The sequence below is a fragment of the Trichosurus vulpecula genome, chromosome 5 (assembly GCF_011100635.1).
Source record: "Trichosurus vulpecula isolate mTriVul1 chromosome 5, mTriVul1.pri, whole genome shotgun sequence".
NCBI lineage: Eukaryota > Metazoa > Chordata > Mammalia > Diprotodontia > Phalangeridae > Trichosurus > Trichosurus vulpecula.
This window is the reverse complement of record NC_050577.1, coordinates 47,608,905-47,634,341: the sequence shown is the minus strand read 5'-3', so window position 1 is coordinate 47,634,341 and position 25,437 is coordinate 47,608,905. Positions and strand designations below refer to the sequence as shown.

Sequence of the window (25,437 nt, the reverse complement as noted above, 5' to 3'; positions counted from 1 at the left end):
CTCAGACAAGCACCACGTCAGTGAAATTACCTAAACTATCTCAGAGAAACCTTCGTACCACAAACTCACATGCTTTTAGCCAAGAAGGTACTGGCTAGCCACAGCTCATAAGGTCTCTGGGTGGGGTGGGGGGGGGAGGAAAACCACAAATACACATGTAACAGGTGTACATGAGGTATGGGGTCTGACCACACTCACTCTTCTGACACCCAGCCTCAGCCTGCCACTTGATTCATGGACTCGTTCAATTTAGTAGAGCCTTATAACGATCTATGACTATACTGAATAATTAATTTCTCGTGGATGAATTTGTGATCTCTTATTAATTAGCTCGAGCTCTCACTCCAATTCATTAAATATTGATTATTCCATGAACTAGAAAAAACTTTCTTTTCTATTAGTAATTACTTTTATTTATCTGTATTTGAATAAATATTAATATCACTAAATCCATAATTTATTAACAATTAAGAATAACAACATAAATACAAACACTACATATATGTGTGTATATCTACATATCTATATATGTCAAAAGAGATATATCTATCTATATCTATTTACTGTACAATATTTTGTTGACCAAACATCACTGCCAAAATAACTTCAAACCCTTAAAATTTCAAGTAATTGATTCCTCTTCCTTTGTCTGGAAACATAATCCTAAATTATTCTATTCACTTCAGGTAATGATTAAGTCTATTAAGCACCTTCTTCATAATTCTCTTTAGAATTAGTTTTTTCTCTTTGTTTTCCCTTCAGCAAGCACAGGTAATTATCTCTCAAAATATACTGCTGTACGGCTAACTCCTCACAGACTCTTCATAAAGTTATCTTAACAAAGTTCTCTTTATGAGACTTCCCCATAAAGAGACACTGTAGTTGTCATAAGAAAGAAGTAAGAATATCACCTTCTTTCTCTTGGTTGCTTAGGTTCTTCGTAGATCCTCGTGGACCACACATAAACATATGCCTTATTCCTGACTACTTAGGGAAAATCACATTCTTCATGCATCACAAATACACCTTCCAACCACTTCTGAATCAACCTAACTATACAACAGCTTGTTCCACTTTCGTCTTTCTTCTCCACAAGGATAGCATGAAAAGCTTTGTCAAATGCTTTACTGAAATCAAAGTGAACCATCTACAGCATTCTGAACTACCAATCTACCCTTCCAAAAAAGAAAAAGGGAGTAAGATTAGTCTGGCATGACCTGTTCTTTGAAGAACCCATGCTGGCTCTTTGTCATCACCTTCTCCTTTCCTAGATATTGAGTATCTATGCTTACATGAATATATTCTAGGATTTTTCTAGGAGTCAAGTTAAAACTCACTGGATTACAGGTTTAAGACTCAATTCTCTTCCCTTTTTTGAAAATCATGACCTTTGCCCTTTTCCAAGTCTGTGGCACCTCTCCTGTTAAACACGATCTTTCTAAGATCACTGGTAGTGGCCCATATCCTCTCTACCAATTCTTTCAGTACCCTGAAAGGACTTGGGAGATTTTGTTCATCTGAGTCTAGTGTCTTGAACTCAGCAAGCAGAAGCTATTTACTCACTGTTTCCCTATTTTGAGAAGCATCGACTCACTTTGGTCTGAGTCACACTCCAGAAATAAACCTTAACACTGCCATAAGGCTTTTAGTAGTAGCAAGGTTGTTACTATGATCAGTGAGAACTACTGTTCCTCCTCCTTAAATCCCCTCCCCCACCTCCAATCCAGGCTGCCTCTGAACCACCGTGATGTTGGCAGAGCAAAGCTTAACCAGGAGTAGCTCAGCATCCTTCCTTGCCATTGAACTGACTCAGATTTCTGTGACTTAGTTTGACCACTGCCTCTGGCTAGGGTGCTAGCTTTGAACAGCCACATAGGGAAAACTCTGTCTATCCCACCTCAAACCCATAAGGGACAACTAGTTCAAGGTTTCATGGGGCCATCTTCTCTGGGATTTTCCAAGAATTTCCCTTAAGTTAACCAGTCTAGCATCTATTAGGATTGGGAATCCCCATTGAAACACAGTGACCCTACAGGAGCCTCCCTAAATAACTAAGGTTTTTCCTATTCAACATCTACAAGTGCATTACTAGCTAGGAATGTCATGGGGGCTCACCCTGGGGGCTTGAGGTTCTTTTTTTTTTCCTTTTTGGAGGGGAGAAAGCAAGGCAATTGGAGTTAAGTGACTTGGCCAAGGTCACACAGCTAGTACGTATCAAGTGTCTGAGCTGGATTTGAACTCAGGTCCTCCTGACTCCAGGGCCAGTGCTCTATTCACTGTGCTATCTACATGCCCCTCAGGGCTTGAGTTTCTGAAGGCACTTCTAGAACTGGGCATAGGTTTGTATATATGTTCAGAAGGTTTTTAAAGGAGTTTCTGGAGTAGATAATTGGCCCCTGTTGAAGTTTGGCACCTGATGGGATTGTGACTGATGCTAAATGGTTTGTTGGTAAGCATCTATTTGTACACACTATATTAGGGGAGAGTAATAAACATTTATCTAACACTATATGACAGACGCTGTGCTAAGTGGGTTTTTAAAACAATGTTGTCTCATTTGGTCCTCAAAACAACCCTGAGAGGGAGATGCTGCTATTATCCTGCTTTTACAGTTGGAGAAACTGAGGCAGACAGAGGTGAAGTAAATTACACAGGGTTATGTAGTTAGTAAATGTCTAAGGCCACATTTGAACTTGGTCTTCCTGACTCTAGGAGCAGTGCTCTATCCACTGTGCCACCCAGCTGTCTCATTAGACTATCTACCCTAAATTATACTATATGCTATATTATGCTATCATACCATCATCGCCCCCTGACTCTTTTGAATGTGCCTGGTTTTTTTCCTAATTAGACTGTGAGTTCCTTAAGGAAAGGGACTACTACATGCTTCCCTCTCTTAGTGTCCTCCATAGTGCCTTGTGTGATGCTGCTTTTGGCCTTCACAGGGCTGGAAACCTATTCAATTCAATGTATTTTATTGGTATCTTTTGTTTTTACACAATTTCATTTTTAAATTTCTCCCTCTCCCTTGACTTCCCAGAAGAAGAGAAAAAAATGAATTTAGCAAAAGTAACTGACCCTTCACCTGAGTCTGACAGTGTATGCAGTGCCCCACACCAATAATCCTCCATCCCTGCAAAGAAGGGAGAAAGGTACACTCTTTCCAAATTTGCTTCAGGGCTGTGCTTGGTCATAATTACAGAGCATTCAGTTTCATTTTCCTTTCATCTTTCCAGAAAGGTGGTCCAGTGAATATAGAATTATTATGATTATCTTGAGTGTCCATCCCCTTATTTTCTGAGTGATAAAACCAGAGACATCCAATGAGTAGCCCAAGATGACCCAGATGAAGGTTTCTGTGATCTCCCGCCAGCACTCTTTGTAAGCTCTACTTTGGTTAGATATGTTAGGTATAGGCAACTAAATCATGCATAGAAAGCTGGACCTAGAGTCAGGAAGACCAGAGTTCAAATCCTGCCTCAGACATTTCCAAGCTGAGTGACCTTGGGCAAGTCATGTAATGTCTGCCTGCCTCAGTTTCCTCATCTGTAAAATTGGGGTGACAATAGCATCTACCTCATGGAGTGGTGGCAAGGATCAAGTGAAATAACACGTAAAGCACTAATGTTAGCAGAAATTCATTTACATGATTGAATCAGTATTTATTGTTTTCCTGAATCTGCTTACTTCACTTTGAATCAGTTTATGTAAATCATCTCGTGTCTCTTCATGGTCTATATATTTATCATTTCTTAAAGTGCAAAAATATTTTATTATATTCGTGTGTGACAATTTGTTTAGCTATTCCCTCCTTGATGGACATCTACTTTACTTCCATCTCTTTTCCAACTACAAAAAGTACTGCTATGAATTGCGGAGTGTGTATGATTTCTGTCTTTGACTTCCTCTGGTTGTACTCCAACAGTGGACTTTCTGGATCAGAGGGTATGGACATTTTAGTCATTCTCTTAGCACGATTTCACATTGTTTTCCAAAATGGGCAACAAGCTTTTCTTTAGCACCTACTCTCTGAGACAGACTGTTCCTTAGGAGAGGTTGGGAGGGGAAGATACACAGTTTTGATAAGACAGAGGTCCATGTTCTCGTGGCTCTTGGTGGAGGGGAAGGAGTTTCTTAGTGGGGGATGATATGCAAATAGAAATAACTACACCACACAATTATGTATGACAAGTGTATTTTTAAAGAGTCCAAAACAAAATCATGTGGGAGGTCTTTGAGAGAGGAATCACTATTGACAGGGGAAATCAGGAATGGTCAGGAATTCAATAGGAGAAGGTTAGGTGAAGCGATAATTTTTAGGGCACCTTACCAAAAGGTGAGCAGTGTTGTCTTTTGAAAGGTTGCTCAGACTCGGGGGCAGTGTTACTGAATCCCCACTGCTGCTTCAGTACGGTGAGAAGATGACTCTATGGTCTAAGCTGCCTGCATGCAGGGTTGTGACTACAACTCCCAGTGTATTCACACCTGCTGCTTCATCACTTGCCCATTGCCACAGGAATTTGAGGTAGGTGAAAATGGTAAATGGTATGGGTGATGTCTTTTGACTTGTGCATTAATTGAATTTAAGTGAGGCACAGTTGCAACAGCCTCATTCTCTCTTCCAGAGTCATCAGAATCCAGTGGCAAAGACAAAAGTCAAGACAGCTGGTGATGGCTCAAGATGCAGTGGATGATCTGGGTATCTTCAACTTTTATCCAAGCTCTAGGAACTCCACAGCACCTGCTTCTGCCACTTTCATGGCCTGTTGGAACACATCCACCTATTCTGCCAGGGAAGTTTTCACATGCTTGGGGTAGATACCGCTTGAACTCACTGGCAGGTCTGAGGTTCCTCAGTTACCCTCAACCTGGTTTAGCCCACCTGCCAAAATGATTTACTGGGGTGTGGCGGTTGCACATGCTACAGCTTCTTGGAGCCACAGGTGAGAGGTGGGTGGCAGGTAGAAACCAGAGGTGGATAAGCAACGCACCAGAGAACCTAGTCTTCCCTGAATACCCATACATCCCAATAGGAGATGAGACAGAGGATGAATACTACAGGCACCAGGAGTAATCAATTAATAATTGACAAGCTTACAAATTCTACTATGAGCCAGTAACTGTACTATGCACTAGAGATTCAAAGAATGGAATAATACCTACTCTCAAGAAGCTTACAGCCTAGTGGCAGAGATAATATATATATCCATATGGCTATATACAAAATATATACAGGGAGAGTGGGGGGGGGAAGGTGGGGGAAGGAGGCACAGATAGTCGGAGGGCATCCGGAAAGGCATGATCAAGAAAGTTGTACTTGAGGAGCCTTGAAGGAAATTCTATTCTTACAGATGGAGGGGAGGAGAGAGAACAATCTAGATATGGGTGACAGCCAGTTCCAAGGCACAAAGTCATGGATGAGGGAGAGCAAGAAGGATAGTTTTGCTGGACTATATGTAGTATATAGAAATAAAAATAATAATATATGTGTGTGTACGTGTGTGCATATGTAAACATAGATAGATAAATGGATGGATCAATGGATGGATGGATAGATAGACAGACAGACATAGACAGACAGACAGATAGATAGACAGATAGGATGGATGGATGGATAGATAGATAGATAGATAGATAGATAGGAGATTGGAGCTAGGACAGGAAGGACTTTCAATGCCAAACAGACAAGTTTGTATTTGTGTTTAGTAGTAATAAGGAACCACTGTAGTTTATTGGATAGGGAGTGACATGGTCAGACATATACCTTAGGAATATTCATTGTGGCAACTGTGTGGTAGATGGAGTGGAGTGGAGAGGACTTGAGGCAGGGACACTGATTAAGGGACTATTCCAACGGCCCAGGTTAAATCCAGTCCAGTGGTAAGAAGAGCCTGATCTAACATGGCGGCTGTGTGAGTGGAGAGAAGAGAAGCAAGGAATGTTGTGGAAGTAGAAACGACAAGATTTGGCAGCTGAGGTTATATGTGGCATCAGGATGAGTGAAGAGTCAAGGATTGCACTGAAGTAGCAAAGCTGGGTGACCTGAAGGATGGTTATGCCCTCAGCAGAAAAGGGGAATCTGGGGAGAGTGGTGTGTTTGGGGAAAAGGTAATGAGTTCCATTTTGGATCCATTGAGTTTGAAATACATCTCAGTATGACATCCAAATTCATATATGATAAGCAAATATTTAGAGATGGGAAAAGCAAGGGATGTTTTGGGAGAAAAGGGAATTGTTTGGTTTGGTTGAAGCATGGAGAGGTAGGATGACACCAGATTGTAGAAACCTTTAAATCTCATGCAAAGAAGTTTGATATTTACTTGGTGAGTAATAGGAAGACAGCTAGGTGTCAAAGTGGATAGAGCGCCAGGCCTGGGGTCAGGAAGATTCATCTTCCTGAGTTCAGATCTGGCCTCAAGACTCTTACTAGCTGTATGATCCTGGGCAAGTAACTTGACCCTGTTTGCCTCAATTTCTTCATCTGTAAAATGAACTGGAGAAGGAAACAGCAAACTACTCCAGTATCTCTGACCTCCAGATGGGGTCATGAAGAGTCAGATTTTTGAGCAGAGTGGTGACCTCACCAGATATACACATAAATATGATTATTCTGGCAGCCATGTGAGAGATGGATTAGATAGGGGTGGGAGCAGAAAGAGCTTGTGGAAAATGAAAGACCTATTAGGCAATTATCCCAGTAGTCCAGGAAGGTGGTAATAAGGACTTGTACTGGGGCAATGGCAGTGAGACTTGAGAGGAAGAGATAGAGATATGGCACAGTTCTAGGGTTTTGTGTCAGGGTCCTCCCATGCCCCCATGCCTGATATTCCACCACTAGTGATTCATTTCTTTCTAGCTCTGTCCCCAAGTTTCCCCCTTAAAAATACAAAAACTCATTTGTCCCATATTATTGTCAGCAGATTAAAGGGAATGGGTTTGTCAGATCCTTTTCCTTACTGTCAGTCAGGACTTGGGAAGAAAGGAGGCTATGAAGGGGAAGGAAAGCTGCAGAAAGTTGAGACCAGCAGCTCAAAGCTACACACCACTTCTTAATATTGCTAAGGATTAGATGTGGTGCTTTATGAATGTTTGGGGAATGCCATTTTCTTTATTAAAAAAAGCAAAGCTCCATATTGCACATATTGTATAGAAGTTGTTTCTATGGCTAGCACATGGTAGGTTGGCATTTTTTATTCTGTTACTTTATTAGGAACATAGACAATCACCCGAAATTGTGAGGTATATGCTACTTTGTAGGAACTTTCTTTTCTCAGAGAGAATTCAAAAAATTAAAAAGCAAAACAAACAAAAAATCAGCTCCCCACAACTTTCATTTTACATATCAGGAAACTGAGGCCCAAGGAGGTTAAATTATTTGTCCAAGGTCACACAGGTAACAAATATCCGAGGTGAGATTTGAACCCAAGTCCATCTGACTGGAAAGCATTAATGCTCTTTCTCCCCAGCCTTTTGATCCAGACCCGTAATCCATTTGTGTTCACCTTCCCTCACTTCCACTGCCTGCTAATCATAGATACCTGTTCTTCTCATTCAGTCTTGTATGTTTTGAAGGCACTTATGACCTAATGATATAAGAATCACAGTAAGGACTCACAGCCTTCGGCTCTCAGCTTCCTGTACTTTTCGTCCTTCTCCAGATCTATTCTATCTCATGTCACAGAAGAATACATCAGTGTGGCATTATGAAATATATGCCATAAAGTGAACCAATGGTTTTGAGACCAGTTAGTTCCATAGTTACAAAGCAGAACAGAAACAACAGGGAATGAGAGCACAGAACCCTTCGGACAGGGAGCGGGGGGCCGAGTCATGCTGACACCTGGCAATGAGAAGACATGGTGTGGTTTGATAATGTCTTGACAACATTATTTTGTGGCTTACCCATACTTTGTACTGTGTAGGTGCCTTGCATCATTATCCTTTGTTCTGTATCCTTTCAAAATAGGTCTCCACACAGTAGACCCTCAGACCCGCACCCCTGGAAGATTTCTCATGAAATGACACATGGAAAAACAATGGGGATGAGAGCATTTAGATCTTCGGTAGTTTGAAAGTGCTGATCAGAAAAGTTCACCTGAAATATATATGTTTATTTTATTTTTATGTACAATGTAACTTGGCACTGAAGAAGGTAGCTCAAAATACAAATTATCTTTTTTTAATATTTTTATTAAGATTTTTTTAGTTTATAACAGTCAGTTCTGCATGATTTTGAGTTCCAGATTTTCTTCTCACCCCCTCCCCCGCCCCCATCCCTCCCCAAGACGGCATGGAATCTGATATATCTTCTACATATAACTTCACATTGAACTTATTTACACAATAGTCAAGTTGTAAAGAAGAGCTATGACCAATGGAATGAATCATGAGAAAGAAGAAACAAACTACCCCCCCCAAAAAAAAAACAGAAGAGAGAAAAAAAAAAACAAAGGAAAAAACAGAACAGTTTGCCTCGATCCGCATTCAGTCTCCATAGTTCTAACAAATTATCTGACAGTCCAATGTATAACACTTAATACAAAGAATCAGTATGAAAACATTAAGTAGATTTCCTCAAATGAGTATTTCCTTGAGATATTGATTATGTCAGTAACATTTACATAGCCCAGGAATTGAATGGTGTCACTGCCTGGTTCTGTCCATTTAGTTTATTGATGAGTAATAGTTACAATTTGTCTAGAATTATATAAATTGGTTACATGATTAATACAACATATATAAGACCCAAGTAATTGAATTTCCGTATAACTAAAGAGGAGAAATTTGAGGCAAAATTTTTAGAAATGTAAGTGATACGTATATTCCCTGCTGAGGGGTTTTGTTCCCACTATGAGGTGACATAATAACAATTGTTTAAGGATACGATGCTTTTAGGAGAGTGCCCATAACACCTGCTGATAGCATAGATATTGGAAAGATTAGAGAGGCCTTGCCATTCCTCTTTAAGCAAATATGATGATGCAAAAATGTTTTTCCATCTAGGATACAATTAATGATGGGTTAGGAAGCCCTTATTTGTGAACAGGTTAAGAATGCTTAACATTTAGTAGCTTTAAGGTTCTATTTATATTTCTATTTAGTCTTCTTGACGTTAGATACTCTACCTTTATTAAAGCCATTAGCAACCAAGAGTAAATGAAAATGTGTTTGAATCTCAATGTGTAAATATGGATTTTACATGACTTATATTTCACATTGGTGATTCTATCAACACATGAGGTCTTACTTAAGCTGACGCATTATTTCATTACAATAAAGTTATAAACAGCCTTAATTAATTTGCTAATTGAGCTTACCTGTTAATCCAAACCAGTGGCATTATATACATGGTACATGCTTGATTTGCATCAGGGATATCAAAACCTTGGGCATGGGGCTTCTTGCTGCATTCCCCAGTTAGACCAGACAGCCCTTTGTTTAGATGCAATTGGATTAATGAATCTTTGTGACAAGAGATAGGATTTTAGATAGAAGTAGTGCAAGAAGAAGAATTATCAACTTAAAACAAACAGAAAATTTGAGCTTGAGACCACCAGTCTATAAGATGCATCTTGCCCAAAGGATTCCAACAAGAATATATAATGACAACAATTCCAGATTTTAAAAAAAGCTAAAAACCAAAGCAAAATGTATTGTAGTAGGTAGAGAGCAATCAGAAACCTCTGCCCTCCATTGACTTCTTACACACAAGGCTGAAAATGAAGAACCACAGCCTGACCAAACTCAAATGTTCTGGGTCTTTTTTTTTCTTTTTGCCATCTTGATAACCTTTGGCTGTCTAGTCATCTCAGGCTACACTTTAATAGCATCCTCATCTTAGTTATCTGTCACCTTATTGATGTTCTTCTCAGATAGGCTTCTTAAGATCATCACTTGAGATGCTATTCTTGTTATGTGATACCCGAAACAAGCCAAGGTTTCTTAGCCCAGATGCACAATGACTTGGTCTAGGAACTATGCACAGTATAAGAAGAAAAGCCTATTTCAGGGTGAGGGGCAGATTGACCCTCTGGTTGAACATTTATTGACCAAAACCTGACTAGGGAGCCCTGAGATTACTCAAGGGGTGTCTCAGTTCCTCTCTCCCTTGAAGGAAGGTAGTCTGCTGTCCTTTACAAAGCATCGTGAATTTCATGATCCATAGTAGACTGAGTGTGAGATGAACTGGGTGTTTCTGAAGTATAAGCTTGGAGAAAACTACAGTGTTTGCAGATCCTTAAAGGTCCCCTGCAGGTTTTAAAGAGTTGCTTGATGTATTTTCGGAACTTTTCACCTAGGAAGAAGTAGATGACCGGATTGAGGCAGCAATGAATAAAAGCCAGGGTCTCTGTGGCCTGGAGAGCATAGTCAAGCTGCATGCCAAAGGTGCAATCCTGGAAAACTTCCAGTTCTACCAAGATCTCCAAGAAGAGCACAATATTGTATGGAATCCAGAACACCAGGAACACGACCATGACCGCAAAGATCATCTTCACTGCCTTGTTTTTTTTGTCATTTTTGCAGCGGTGAAGGGTCTTGATGATCATGGTGTAACAGAAGAGCATGATTCCCAGGGGAATCAAAAGTCCTAAGATGTTGATTTCTAGAGAGCTCAGAACCTTCCAGGTGGTTGAATTTCCAGGGTACTTCTCTTTGCAGTAGGTATTGTTATTCTCTGTGTAAGATGTGCTGAATAACAGGACTGGAAGTGAGGCTAACATGGCCACTGACCATATAACTAGACTTGTAATAACCCCATAGGTCAGAGTCCTGGCTCTCAAGGCAAAAATGGCATGCACTATTGCCAGGTACCTGTCTACACTCATGAGCATGATGAAGAATATGCCACTGTAAAACCCGACCAAATAAATATAGGAGATGATTTTACAAAAGGCTGTTCCAAAAACCCACTGGTCAGCAACATAGTAGACCCAGAAGGGGAGGGAAAAAACAAAGAGCAGATCAGAGATGGCGAGGTTGAACAAGTATACATCAGTCATAGACTTAAGCCGCTTGTATTTGAGTAGGACCAAAATCACCATGAAGTTGCCCAGCAGACCAAATAGGAACACAAGGGAATATAATGGTGGCAGGAAGAGTTTTCCAAAGTCCCTCACTCCCCCTTTGCTGCAAGGACTGGGGAGGTCGTAGATGTAATAATTGCTGTAGTCCAAAGTGGTTTCCATTGTCTCTGAGGTAAACCCAACTGGAAGAGGGGGAAAAGGAAAAGAATGTGTTTACGGCAATGAAATCAACCAAGGCTACTCTGAATTTAAAAAAAAAACCCAACATTTCATGAGAGGCAGCATGGTGTAGTGGATAAAAGGCAACCTAAAAGTAAGGAAGACCTGGCTTTGAGACCTGTCTCTGAACCATTATGTGACCATGGGCATGTCACATAATCTCTCCATGCCCTGTGCAACTCCTTATGACTATAGGCTGCAGGACAATGCCAGTGTGTATCAGTGAAAGGAGATTGCACATCAGGTGTTCCCCAAAGTGGGCCATTCCCTCAATACTATTTCATGTCCATCCTCCTGAACATCTTCATTAGACCTTTTACAAATTGGAAACTCAAATCTCCCTCATGGTTTAAGCCAGAATTTCTCAACATAAACTATACTGCAGGCTGGTAAAGTGTCTAAATTTCCTATGAATGACTACTTCTCCCACTGGCAACTCAGCTTTTGGTGACTCCAAGCTTGGAAACTGGGCAAAGGAGGAAAATGGGAGGGGAATACCAGGATCCAGTGAGAAAGAGAAGCTGCAATGTTTAAAAAAAAATCTGCAAATTTTAAGCAGTATAGAACTTTTGGTAGTGAAAGTTTTGAGGACAGGTAAAAAGTCATCACTTCAATCAGTATGTTGAAGATATAATTTCATGGTGGTAGGGGGTACTCTCTCCACCAGTGCAGACTTCAATCTCTCAATGACTTGGTCTTTAAGACCATCTTGAAGCACAGGTCTGACCATGTCACCTCCCCTGGTCAATAAACTCCAGTGGCTCCCTATTGCTCCAGGATCAAATAAATAATCCTCTGTTTGGTCTTTAAAGCCCTTAATAAGGTGGTCTCTTCCTACTTTTCCAGTCTTCTTACACTTTACTCCCCTCCATTTATTCTAGGAACCAATGACTCTGGCCTCCTTTCTTTTCCTTATGTACAATACTTGATCTTCCCACTGTGTGCCCTTTCACTGTCTGTGCAGGCCTGGAATGTTCTCCCTCCCTGTCTCTGCCTTTTGACTTTCTTGGATTTCTTTAGGTTTTAATTAAAATCTTATCTCTGCAAGATGCCTTCCCTGGTTCTCCCCTGACCTGCCCGTACCTTCTCCTGGAGATTCTTTTCAATTTATCCAGTGTATATCTTATTTGCACTTAGTTGTTTGCATGTTGGCTCTCCTTTAGCTCCTTGAGAATAGGGGCTGTTTTTGCTTTTCTTTGTATCTCTAGCACTTAGCACAGTGCCTGACATTTAGTAAGCATTGAGGAAAAGCTTATAGATTTGACTTTAAGACCACAAATGTAACCTCAAAATTCATCCCTCTGCTACCACCCTGATGATAAGTCTCAAAAATTTGCCACAGAAAACCAGGTGAGAAAACACAGGTTTCAGGCATTTTCTCTCTCAGGATGGGTTGTTCTATCTGTGCTGGAAAACCAACAGCTGTCCAGGTTCTACACCAACCTCTTAGTAGGGAAAGCTGAAAAGAATTCAAAGCCCTCCAGCTAGAGGTGTTTTTGACAGAAATATGAAGTCACCGTGAAATATTCAAATTCATAACTCATTTGGATATTCTCAGTTCTCAGATATACTTCCCCCCACAAATCTGTGCCCCTCCTCTCATCTCTGTTTGTAGGTGTTTATATATGTAGAGCTGTGTCGCAGCAGCTCATTATAGTGGGGACACAGTGCCCATCTCTGAGGTCTTTCCAAGATGAAGGATTTTTTTTAGTCATCTTTGTTTTTTAAATGAAATATATTATATTTTCCAGTTACATGTAAAAACAAATTTAACCTTTCATTTTAAAAAAATTTAAGTTCCAATTTCTCTTACATCCGTTCCCCCAGTTAAAAAGCAGGCATTTCGATATTGGCTGTACATGTGCAGTCATGGAAACATTTCCATAATAGTCATGTTATGAAAGAAAATTCAGACAAAAAAAGCAAAGAAAAAATAAAGTAAAAAATACTATGCTTTGGTCTTCATTCAGACTCTATCAGATCTTTCTTTGGAGGTGGATAGGATTTTTCATTTTAAATCTTTGGGAATTGTCTTTGTCTTTGTATTTCTGAGAAGAGCTAAGTCATCTGGTTGTTCCTTGTACACCCCAAACCTCAGGAGATAAATTTAAATGATTCCCTATCACCTGCAGGATAAAATTAAAGTGCTTCTATTTGGCATTCAAAACCAGTGCCTTCACACTCTTTTCCAGTCTGCTTGCATGTTACCCCCTTCCTTACAGATCCAGTGATATTGAGAACCAGTAATATTGTCTTCCTTGCTGTTCCTCTCATAATATACATCTCCTGATTACGTAGAATTTCTGTCTTTGTCCCCCATGTTGGGAATTCTCTCCCTCCCAATTTCTGTCTACTGGTTTCCCTGATTTCCTTCAAGTCCTAGCTTAAATATTATCTACACAAGAAAGCCTTTGGACCATGCCCTCTCTCCTTAATGATAGTGATTTCCCTCTACTGATCATTTACATCTTATCCTGTATAGTTCACGTTTGTACATAGTTGTTTTCATGTTTTCACCCTCATTAGATTGTGAGCTCCTGTGACTACCTCCCCACCCCCACCATTTTCAGTATGTCCAGCATTTTCAACAGTTTCCAATATATAGTAAGCATTTAGTAAATTCTAATTAAATGTGTGTTAGAGTTGTATCTTATTCTGAGGCCCCTGACCTCTTACCCCATCAGTCAATGTGGTAAGAAGTTTGTAAGTAGCTAGCGTAAAGTAGCAACAGCAGGGAGTTAGTTTGTAAAGGGGAGCCTAAAAGTCACGAATTTATATATAGTATCACATATTAGCCAAAAATCATATCCTGATAATATGTGCTGAATCAAGGGAAGCCACAAGATGAAGGATTTTTGCTGTGCTGGCTTAGCCTCTGAGGACCCAGGAGAACCTCAATACCACAGGGAAAAGCTATAATTAATTAGATGATTTTTTTTCTAAAGTGTAGATCTAGTGGTATCACCCTGCCTGCTCAATGATCCGCAATGACTCCCTATTACTTCCAATATCAAATATAAACATTTTGTTTAGCATTTAAAGTTCTTCATAACCTGGGCCCTTCCTACCTTTCCAATCTTCTCCAACTTTACTCCCTTCCATGAATTCTATGGGCAGCTAGGTGGTGCAGTGGATAGAATGCCAACTTCCTCTTTGTGAGTTCAAATCCGGCCTCAGACAGTTACTAGTTGTGTGACCCTGGGCAAGTCATATAACCCTGTTTGCCTCAGTTTCCTCATCTGTAAAATGAGCTAGAGAAAGAAATGGCAAACCACTTCAGTATCCTTGCCAAGACCAAATGGGACCATGACGAGTCAGATGCAAATGAAAATCAGCTCAACAACAACAAAGAATGAATTCTACAGCACAGCTACCCTAGCCTTCCTGCAGTTCTTACAACATAACACTCCATCCCCCTAGTTGTCCCCCACAACTCGAGTGGTCTACCTCCTGATTTCTGCCTTTTTGTTTACCTGACTTCCTTTAACACTCGGCTCAAATCCCACTTACTCTAAGAAGCCTTTCCCCTTGCCTCTTGGGGTGCCCCCATCTACTTTGTCTGCAGTTTTAAACTGCACTAAGACTTACGCTACACCCCAAACTATATTGTTTCTATCCAATCATTTGCTATTATTACTTTGCATTAGACTGTGAAGGAAGGGGCTTTTTGCCTTTCTTTGTATCCCCAGCAGTTAGTACAGTGCCTGGCACATAATAAAGGGCTTAATAAATACTAGATGACTTGGCTCAACTTCAAATAGCCCAGTGAGACTGAGGACGATAGGGTTGTAGCTTTAGAGGTCATCCTCTCACTCTGTAGATGAAGAAACTGAGGCCCGAAAACTTTAGGTGACTTGTTCAGATTAAACCAGGTAGTAAGTGGCAGATCCAGGAACTGAACCCAGATGTTCTGACTCAAAATCTCATGCTTTTTAATTTTTTTTGACTGTTCCAAACAGTTCCTTTGGAAGCAACTGAGCAAATTCAGAGGAGCTGTCAACGTGAAAGGGATTATATGGGACAACAGTGGGAATCCAGCCAATGGGACGATTTTAGTAGTCATTATTTTGAGACTTTGGGAAGCACTCCCAGCAATGAAGTATGTAGTCATGCATGCATGTGCATATGCGCGCACACACACACACACATACACACACATTTAGGGAGGCAGAAAGGAAGTCAGATTTGGGGATACTAAGAACTGGAACAAATCTTGCTGCCATCTAAACCAACCCTGACCTGAATCATGATTTCCTTCTCCAGCCTTCCTGACAAGCGGTTGGCCAGCTTTCACTTGGAGTCCTGCAACGCCAGGCAGGGGAGCTTACTAGAATTAGGTGGTTTGGCAAACTAAAGTTCTTATTGCCTTGTATGGTTCTTAGCTATGTTTGACACCAGTCAGCAAGTTAGTAAAGGTGAAAGGAGAAATCAATGGGCTGAGGCTTTTTGTTAGACTGCTTAGGTAGAAAATCTGCAGGTTTTATCGTAGTCTTCATCTGCTGGGGAGAGGGAGGGCTTGAAAGAGGAGAGGAGGCACAGGGAGCAGAAAATGGATGCTTCTTTCTTAACCTCACCACCAAAAGGTGTACCTCTCTTCCTGGAAGAGAATATGAATTGAGATTTTGTAAATTGAGTCATCTGCATTGTGGGAACACTTTTTCCTCCTAGACCCTCCTTTGGAGCCTACATTCCCCCTACTACCCCTAAGGACACTGGAGGAAACTCTCCCCTCCCCACTATTATCCTTCATTTCTAGAGCTCCCTATTTCTCTTTGTATGGGGCAACAGAGCTTCCCAGAATTCCATGTTCTCAACTTGTTTAGTAGCAAGTATGTGACATGTTGTTGTTGAGACATTTTTTAGTAGTGTCCAACTTTTCATGACCCCATTTAGGGTTTTCTTGGCAAAGATACTGGAGTGGTTTGCCATTTCCTTCTCCAGCTCATTTTACAGCTAAGGAAACTGAGGCAAACAAAGTTAAATAACTTGCCCAGTCACACAGCTAGTAAGTTTCTGAGGCCAGATTTGAACTCATGAAGAGGAGTCTTCCTAATTCTAAGCCCAGTGCTCTATCTACTGTGCCACTTGCTTCTCAGCATGTGACATGGTGGATAGAATGTTAGACTTGGAATTAGGAAAGCTTGAGTTGACATCCTGCCTCAGACATTAGCTGAGTGACTTTCTCTCCCTCAGTTTCCTCATAAGTAAAATGGAATAACAATAGCCCCTACCTCACAGGATTGTTGTAAGGGTTAAATGAGACATTAGACATGAGGTTCTTTGTAAATTTAAAGCCCAATAGAAATATTGACTGTGATCATTATAATTAGCCAAATTCACTTGCTAAACATTCCCACATTTCCTGCAATCCCCAAGTCAAGAGTTTCTACTGACATCAAAGTACATCATGCTGTCTTTAAAAAGCAATTTGATACAGGTTCTACCTGCAGAAAATTAACGTTTGTATTTATATAACTTTTGTATTTATAAAAAATTATAAAACATTTGTAGTTATAAAACTTAGGCCTTGTTCTTTATGGTACTTTGTTCAGTCTTGTGTTTGTTCATTGGTTTGTTTGGTCACTTATTTTCCAAAAGGGCAAAGCCCACTGAGAAATACGTAGCATGTCAGGGTTTGCCAAATGCTTAGTTGATACAGATGTGCCCATCTTCAGCATGGGCTCCTATAGTACATAGAAACAACCTTCCCAGTGTGTTTGTGTAAGGGAGTACCTTACATTATGCAGCTTGAGGCAATTTAAGTTATTTGCACATGTTGGCCAATGACTGGATGCTGGTGTCTCCCAGTAGGCAGTACACACCCCATAATACCTCATTATTTGCCCTCAAGAGAATTTAGATGAAGTCATCAGAAGATAGATTTGTATCTGGAAGGGACTTTCAGGCTCATCTCAACTAACCAGCCTCATCTTGGAGATAAGAAGCTGTGGGCTACCAAAGTTAAATGATTTGCCTCGACACACAGCTTGTAAGGGACAGAGCTGGGATTCAAATACAGGTCATGGAGAGAACCTCAGAGGTCATCAAATCCAGCCCTTCTCTTCCATCTTGGAGAGGTGGAAATGGAGGCACAGAGAAATTGATTGGCTTGCCCAGAGCTACATAGTCAATAAGTGTCTGAGGCTAGATTCAAATCCAGGCCTTCACTTCCATCTTAGAGATATGGAAACTGAGGCACAGAGAAATTAATTGGCTTGCACAGAGCTGCATAGGCAGTAAGCATCTGAGGCTAGATTCAAATCCAAGCCTTCCTGACACTGAATCCAGTGCTCTAACTGCCATACCATGCTGTCTGACTTCAAATCCAGCCCACTTTCCCCAGCCCCATGCTGCCTCCAAGACCCCGTAGTTAACAATAATTGTGACCAGTTAGGGAATATGACAAACATTTTAGGTCAGGCTGAAGAAGAGATTACTAAAATGAAATGGTTTGGTAGCCATATATTTCAAGTTAAGTCAAAGAATAAAAGCTCATTAAATTGACACAGGAGCAGCAGCAAGGAAACTTTGGGGATAGGCAGTTTACAAGACTGTAAGTGTAAGGGAGGCTTAGCTGGTTGACATTTTCAGTGGGAAAGATGAAAGGTTATTTGGTAAATGCATGCATGAGTGCTGTGTGTGGACAAATAAGCTTCATGCGTGTGCAAATATGTGCGTGACTTTATGCAGAATGGATCCTGGGGCCCTGGTGGGTATGTGTGCATGCTGTATATGTGACTGCAAATTTAAAAAAAAGGTCCTGCAAATAGATAGGTGGTACTAAGGATATGCTCATACCCTGTGGTGAGCCTGGAATGGACTTATGAAGAATAGCTTGTGCCTGGGTGTGGAGGCTACCCACAGAAGGTCCCTGTGCATACAGTACATCTAGAAAGCTTGCACATTGTTCTCTCTGAATGGGTCCATGAAAGGGATGGCAGATGTGTGTGTGCACCCGACCATTAAAAAGAAATGAGATAACTGCACATGTATAACCTATATCTGATTGCTTACCGCAGGGTGGGGAGTGGAGTGGGGGGAAGGGGGAAGGATAGAATTTGAACTCAAAACTTTAAATAAAAATTTTAAAAATAAAAAAAATAAAATCCTAAGGGACTGGGGAGAAGAAACGAGAAACACTCATTTTCCACCTACCTTGTCCTTTTGACTGTGGCTCCAAGGACCAGGCTGCTTCAGGTTTCCCAGTCAGTGCTAAACTTGCTCAGAAAGCTGGGTGCTAAATATGACTGGATGTCTTTGAAGGTATATGGTGTGCTTCCTGTGATGAGCCAGTCACCTTAGTCAAAAGTCTTTTATCGGGAGAGAGATCTAGGCTTAGCTAAAATAGGCTTTTTCTCTCTGTCAGCCAGCAAAGCTACCTCAGGCAAGTGGGAGGAAGCTCCTTAGAGCCAGTTTTTTCAAATTGGGGTCCATCCTGTAAAAGGGTGCTACAGAGAGCATGGACATCCTTGACTCTTCACATCTGTTTTTCTCCCACTCTATTTTTAAAATTAAATTTTATTTTAAAATTAATAATATTTATTCTGTCTCCCACTCTCCCCTTGCAACATATGCATAGTCAAGAAAAATAAGTTCCCACATTGATCATGTCCAGAAATATGTGTCTCGTTTTGTATATTTACTCCATCACCTTTCTGTCAGGAGATGGGTGGCATGCTTGATTATTAGTCTTTGAAATCACAGTTGATCATTGCATCGATCAGAGTGCTTAAATTTTTCAAAGTTATTTGTTTTTATAATGTTGTCGTATAAATAGATCTCTGGTTCTGCTCCCTACGCTTTGCATCAGTTCATACAAGTCTTCCCAGATTTCTCTGAAACTGTTCATTTCATCATTTATTATAGTAGTATTCCCTTATATTCATATGGCATAATTCATTCAGCCATTCTCTAATTGATGGGCACAGCTTTAGTTTATGGGAATAAATCTTATCAAAGTTAAGTCTATTTTGGACAGGCATGCTACAGAGAGGACAGTCATCCTTGACATTGCCCATCTGTTGGATTCTAGAGAATTTCATTACAGGGCTTCCACTGGTTTGTTAATGCCTGCATATCCAGTATCAAACAATATCAGGTAAATTGGATGCTTTTCTCTGTCCATTTTATGCTGGCTTGAAATCTTATTTTAAGGGAGCAGGCAAAAATCTAGCTACTTTTAAAAGATGGATGTGTCTATCCAATTAAAAATGTTTTTCTTGAAATTTTTTTTTCGTTTTCTAGTTCAATGAACATATGGGAGGGGATATTATAATTTTTTTCCCTAATGAACTACTTGTCATCATCCTTCCTTCTTTTCATCATCATCCATTCATTGATGGAGAAAATGAAGGAATTTGCTGTTCACCAGGAAGATAGCATTTAATCAATCAGTTAGAATTAATTAAGCACAGGCCACCTGCCAGGCATTGTGCTAAGGAACAGAAAGACAAAGACAAAAATGAAACTGTTCCCTGCCCTCAAGGAATTTGCATTCTGAGAGTCGTATTTGTTTCACTGGGGTTAAGGAGAGAGAGAGAGGTGGGGTTGGGGGGTGGGAGAAAAAGAGAGAGACAGACACAGAGACAGAGACAGTATCTGAGGCTGGATTTGAATTCAGATCTCTCTGAGTCTAGACTTTGTCCTCTATTTGTGCCACCTAGATGAATGAGGTACCTGTCTTCAAAAAATTTATGGGCTTGTTGAGGAGATGACAAGTAAGCTGAAAACCTAAGAAAAACTTTACTTTAGGGACACTTGTCATGATCCCATTTTAAAAGCCATCCAAATAAGTTAATTGAATATAACTGGAAATCTCTTAATAAGTTGAATAAATGGTTCAATTATATGAATGATGGTTCATTATAATTAGTGAGGAAGTGGGAAGAAAAAAACATTTTAAAGATACTTCGATAGATATATTTTTAAAATGTCTGCCCCTACTCTAGTGTTCTGGGGGCATTTGTGTGAAACTCAAACCAAGATACAGAATGAGTTAAATTCCAATTATGAACAAAGGGATGAACTTCCAAATGGCATTTTGTAATTAAAAAAAAGATAATCTGCTTCAAAGTATATTGTGCCCTACATGGGAAGTTCTATCACCAGAATGCCTTGAAGCATAGACAAAAAGGATTCACTTTTACTTTCCTAAGTGATTGACTTGGATTCAATAGAGACCAACTCTAAGGATCTGACTTTAAATTTCATGTATATATGCATGTGTACATCTTATATACACACAGAGTAACTGAGTCCTAAAACATAAAGAAATACAGTGGGCGTGATGGATAACAAAAGCCCCAGGACTTGATTTTTCATGATGATTGGGGCCCAGAGAACAATATCACTTATTGGAAGAGCCCCAACTGTGCCAAAATGACTTAAGATTTAAAGTTTAAGATGGCGTTTTGAGCGGCCACCGGAAAAAAGAGAGTAGATGTAAGCCTTGGACCCCAGTTCCATGAGGCTCATTGCTACAAGCCATGTGATCCAGGATCTCTGAAGTTCATGCCTTTAAGTACTGGGTTTGGTGCTTTTTGCAAAGGTTGGCCAGATGAAGTGCCATTGGAGAGAAATCTCTCAAAGACTTCACTATTGCAGTAATTGGAAGGAAAGACATAGTACAGGCAAACGAGGCAACTGATAACAGTGCAAGGCTGCCATCTTTACTCAGGTATCCAGACAATAAGGGCTAATGGAGTTCAAAGATGAAAGAGGTCTTTAGAGGAGGGATTCTGGAAGAGGTGCCTTTTATGGACTTAGACAGACCCACAGCACTCAGTTATGTCTTTACTGTGTACCAGGCACTTTGGTAAGTGCTAGGGATATGCAGACAGGCAAAAAAATCTCTGACCTCATGGAGCTCACATTATAATAAATTGTATGTATGAATAAATATATGTATGAATTATAAGATTATAATGGGAGAGACAAGATAGAAATATCTAGGTGTGTATGAGATATATACAGAGTAAATGAAGGTGATCTGAAAGCCCTTTGGGGGACTGGGAAAGGCCCACTGCAGAAGTTGAGATTTGAGCAGATTCCTAAAGGAAGTCAGGGAAACTGAGGCAGAGTTGGGGGCAGAGCATTCCAGGTCTGAGGCATAGCTAAGGCAAAGGTCTGGGGTTGGGTGATAGAGCATCATGGTCAAGGAACTTCAAGTAGGCCAGTGTAGAATATATTATACATTGCTAAAACATTCATATAAATACTCTACAGGCATGGAGTCACTCCATTAGAAAGGTTCACCAGTTAGACCATTAAAGATGAGCATGCCCAAAGAATAACAGAGTGCATGAAGGGGAGTAATGGGTGAGAAGAGCAGAAGGATAGGAAGGGGCCATATTGTGAGAGCTTTCAGTGCTGAACGGAGGACTTTCTATTTGATCCTGGCAATAGTAGGGAGCCACTGGAGATTGTTGAGCAGGTGAGTGATGTAGTCAAAACTATAGTCCAGAAAAAAAAAACCATTACAGCTGATTGGAGGATGAATTGAGTAAGGGGAGACTTAAGGCTCAAGACCAACTAGAAGCTTGTTGCAGTAATCTGGGTAAGATGTAATAAGGGCTTGTACCAGGGTGTTAGCTGTGTGAGTAGGGGTGGGAAATGGATTATGGAAGAGATATTGTGGAGGTAAAAACTATGAGATATGACAACAGATCAGATATGTGAGGTGGGTGTGTGAGTGGGAGAAGGGGACATCGAGAAGAGATTTTTTATTGTTGTTATCAGTCTTTTTACTTGTGTCTGACTTTTTGTGGCCCCTTTTGGGGTTTTCTTGCCAAAGATACTAGAATGGTTTGCCATTTCCTTCTCCAGCTCATTTTACAGATAAGGAAACTGAGGCATAAAGGCTTAAGTGACTTGCCCAGGGTCACACAGCTAGAGGTCAGATTTGAACTCAGGAAGATGAGTCTTTCTTACTCCAGACTTGGCATTCTATCCACTGCACCACCTTGCTACCCCAGAAAAGATGTTATAATTGTATAAATTATAAGATTTGACAACAGATTGGATATATGAAGTGAGTTCAGTGGTATGCTGATAAATAATTAACAATCAGCTCTCTGGAAAAATGTACACAGGACACATGTTAAAGTTTAACCTGCATTATCAACATTTTATCCATTCCTTTATTAAATATAGACAATCAACAAAAATAATAAATCAAGCTATGATTTATACTGTTTGCTGATTTCTAAGGTGTAAATGCTGACCCTATAAATTTAACAATCGGCTTTCAAGTTGCTGGCTCAAGTATACCTCTTGGTGAGTTCCAGTGATGAGTCAAAGCTGACGCTGAGGTTGTGAGCCTAGTGATGGAGATGATGGTCATATCCTCAACAGTAATAGGGAAATTCAGGAGAAGGGAGGATACAGGGGAACTTTCTGCAAGTTTGTTTTCTACAAGAAACAAGAGAGATTAATCTTATGGCATCCTGAGCACAAGCTCTTGGTCCTTATCTGTAAAATAAGAGGTTGGACTAGAACAAGGTCCTTTCCCTCTTTTTGTGTCATTGACCCCGTTGGAAGACCCCCAATGGAAAACTGGTGAAATCCATGACCCTTTCTCAGAGGATGTTTTTCAAGGTACACAAAGAAATATATGGGACCACAAAGGAAACTATATTGAAAGGTAGTTCTCAAAATATTTTTTAAAAAAGTTTATGGACTCCAAGTTAAGATCCCCTGGACTAGACAACAGCTAAACCCTGAGATCCTTGATTCCTTTCTATACCTTCTGGTCACTGCTTTATGGAAGAGGAATGATTTCAGATTAATGGAATATGGAGTAGGAGGCTGTTCATATGTTCAGAGAGAAACAATATGAAAGGCAACCAAAATTTATTATTTAGGAAGGTTCATTTATTGTTTCAATTATTTTAAGAATATGAAATCCTTTCGGTAATGGGGTGTCAAAAATTTAAAGAAGACTGCCCCCTAGGCGGCCCTTGTGATAACTACAGCATCCTAACAGACTTCTTGAAACCCTAGGTTCATAGAGTTTTTAGAGCTGGAAGGATTTGGGAAGTTAGCCCTGGAAAGAACTTCAGAGTGTCCCTTGGGCCTCCATTCTGCCATCAAGCGAACTTGACCAAAGCCATTCCAGCCAGATTGGGGAGTCTCATATTGTCCCTAATCTCAATCTCTGCACCTGCCCTTGGTAAGGCAGCTAAGTGGCAGTGCCTAGAACCCTGGCTTTGAAGTCAAGAGAGACCTTGGTTCAAATCTTTCCTTAGACGTCTATGAGTTGGCTGACGCATGGAAACATGCTTAACCTCTCAGCCTTAGTTTCATTACCTATAAAAGGAGAATAATAACACCACCTACCTCACAGAGATTTTGTAAGGACCAACTTAGGTAACACATGCTCATTCAATTTATCCAATAAAGATTCATTAAGTGGCTACTACGTGCCAGCACTGTGCTAAGAGCCGGGGATACAAAAAGAGGCAAAAGGCAATCCCTGCCCTCAAGGAGCTTACAATCTAATGGCAAGCTATGTACAGGATAAATAGGAAATAATTAACAGGGAAGGCACTGGAATTAAGAGGGGTTGGGGAAGGCTTCCTGTAGAAGGTGGGGTTTTAGCTGAAACTTAAAGGAAGCCATGGGGGTCAGTAGTTGGTGTGGAAGAGAGAGGGTATTTCAAGTATAGGGGACAGCCAGAGAGAAGGTTCATGGAATAGTCAGGAAATTAGTGAAATTGGTTCAAAGAGTATATGTTGAGGAGTAAGGTGTGAGAAGACTGGAAGTGTAGGTGGGGGCTAGGTTATATGTCAAGTGCTCTGCAAATCTTAAAATGCTATAAAAATGTTATCGTATAGAAGTATGAATAGAAAAATTCTACATCTATATATCTATTTGTGTCTAAGGGTAGCCATCTCTAGGGCAGGGAGGGGGGAAAGAGAAGAAAAAAAAGAAAAAAAGAAATTTATACGGTAACTTTATTATTGAAAGGAATAGCAAATGGATTAGCATAATGAATTTGAAATAATGAAATGGAATAGGATAATGGATTTGCAGTTTCAAGTGCAGTCATCTTTTTTGTTATTCTCTGCTATGGAAATGCTTATTTTATTACATAAATTTAAAAAGAAAAACTGTTATTCTTAACAATTGTGCTACTTCCTACCTGCCTTTCTAGTCTTCTTATACTTTCTTCCCTTCCTCACACTCGACTATTCGGCTCCTTATTGGTTCTTGAGCACGTCGGAGTCCATCTCCCATGTCTAAACACTTGCCTGGACTGGTCACTCATGCCTGAAATGCTCTCTCTCCTCACCTCTGCCTCTTCATTTCCCTAAATTCCTTCACTTCAAATTTTTACCTCCGTAGGCAGTCTTCCCATGGTCGTCCCAGATGCTAGTGCCTTCCTTTCTGAGATTTCCTTCCATCTGCTCTGTATATATTTTGTGTGTCCCTAGTTATCTACATGCTGTCTTCTGCATTAGAATGTGAGGTACTTTTTCTTCATATAGATCCCAAGCATATAGCACAATGACTGGCACATTGGGAGCACTTAACAAATGCTTGTTGATGGCTACCTACGTGACTTTGGGCGAGTCACATCACCTCTATGAGACTCAGTTTCTTCAACTGTAAAATGACAAGGTTGTATTAAATGACCGCTAAGTTCCTTTCAAGTCCTAAGTCTGATTCTCTAATCTCTAAGGTACCGCCTGGCTCTAACGTGCTATTATTTTGTGATTTATACAACCAATTTTTAATTATCTGCACGAACTAAGCAGTGCTATTTGCTGAGCATGGACTATTAATGTGGTACTATGCCATCTGCTTTGAGAGGTGCAGAGAAGTGGAAGATAAGGCCCATGTCCTCAAAGTGCCATTAATCTAATTGTGGAGATAGGTGTAGATAGAGTAGCCATCGCTATTTGGAGGGGGATTGTCTGACGCTGTGATTTCATTGGCATAGGGAGCTAGCTGGTGATGAAACTCCCTCTATCAATGTGCATCCATAAAGGTTCAGCAACTTACAGTCTTTGAGAGATGCTTGAGACACTAAGCGGTTAAGGGATTTGCCAAGAATCTGGTCTAATTCAAATGCGAGACTTGGACCTGGGTCATGCTGATGCTGAATTTGGTTCTCATGGTCAATAATTTGTTAACATTTATAAAGTGCTTCACAAATATTATCTCATTTGATTCCCATATCAACTCTATGAGA

The 25,437-nt window shown here is 40.4% G+C and overlaps 1 protein-coding gene across 1 annotated transcript in view; it reads right to left on the bottom strand.

Moving 5' to 3' along the window:
* Window positions 1-8,519: 8,519 nt before the first annotated feature.
* The window catches only part of CCR4 (C-C motif chemokine receptor 4), a 38,559-nt gene continuing 21,641 nt past the window's right edge, over window positions 8,520-25,437 (bottom strand). The window contains exon 3 of the mRNA XM_036758751.1: window positions 8,520-11,206. Within this exon, the coding sequence (XP_036614646.1) occupies window positions 10,134-11,186 (1,053 nt within the window). The 5' untranslated portion in view covers window positions 11,187-11,206 and the 3' untranslated portion in view covers window positions 8,520-10,133. The remainder of the gene's footprint in view (window positions 11,207-25,437) is intronic.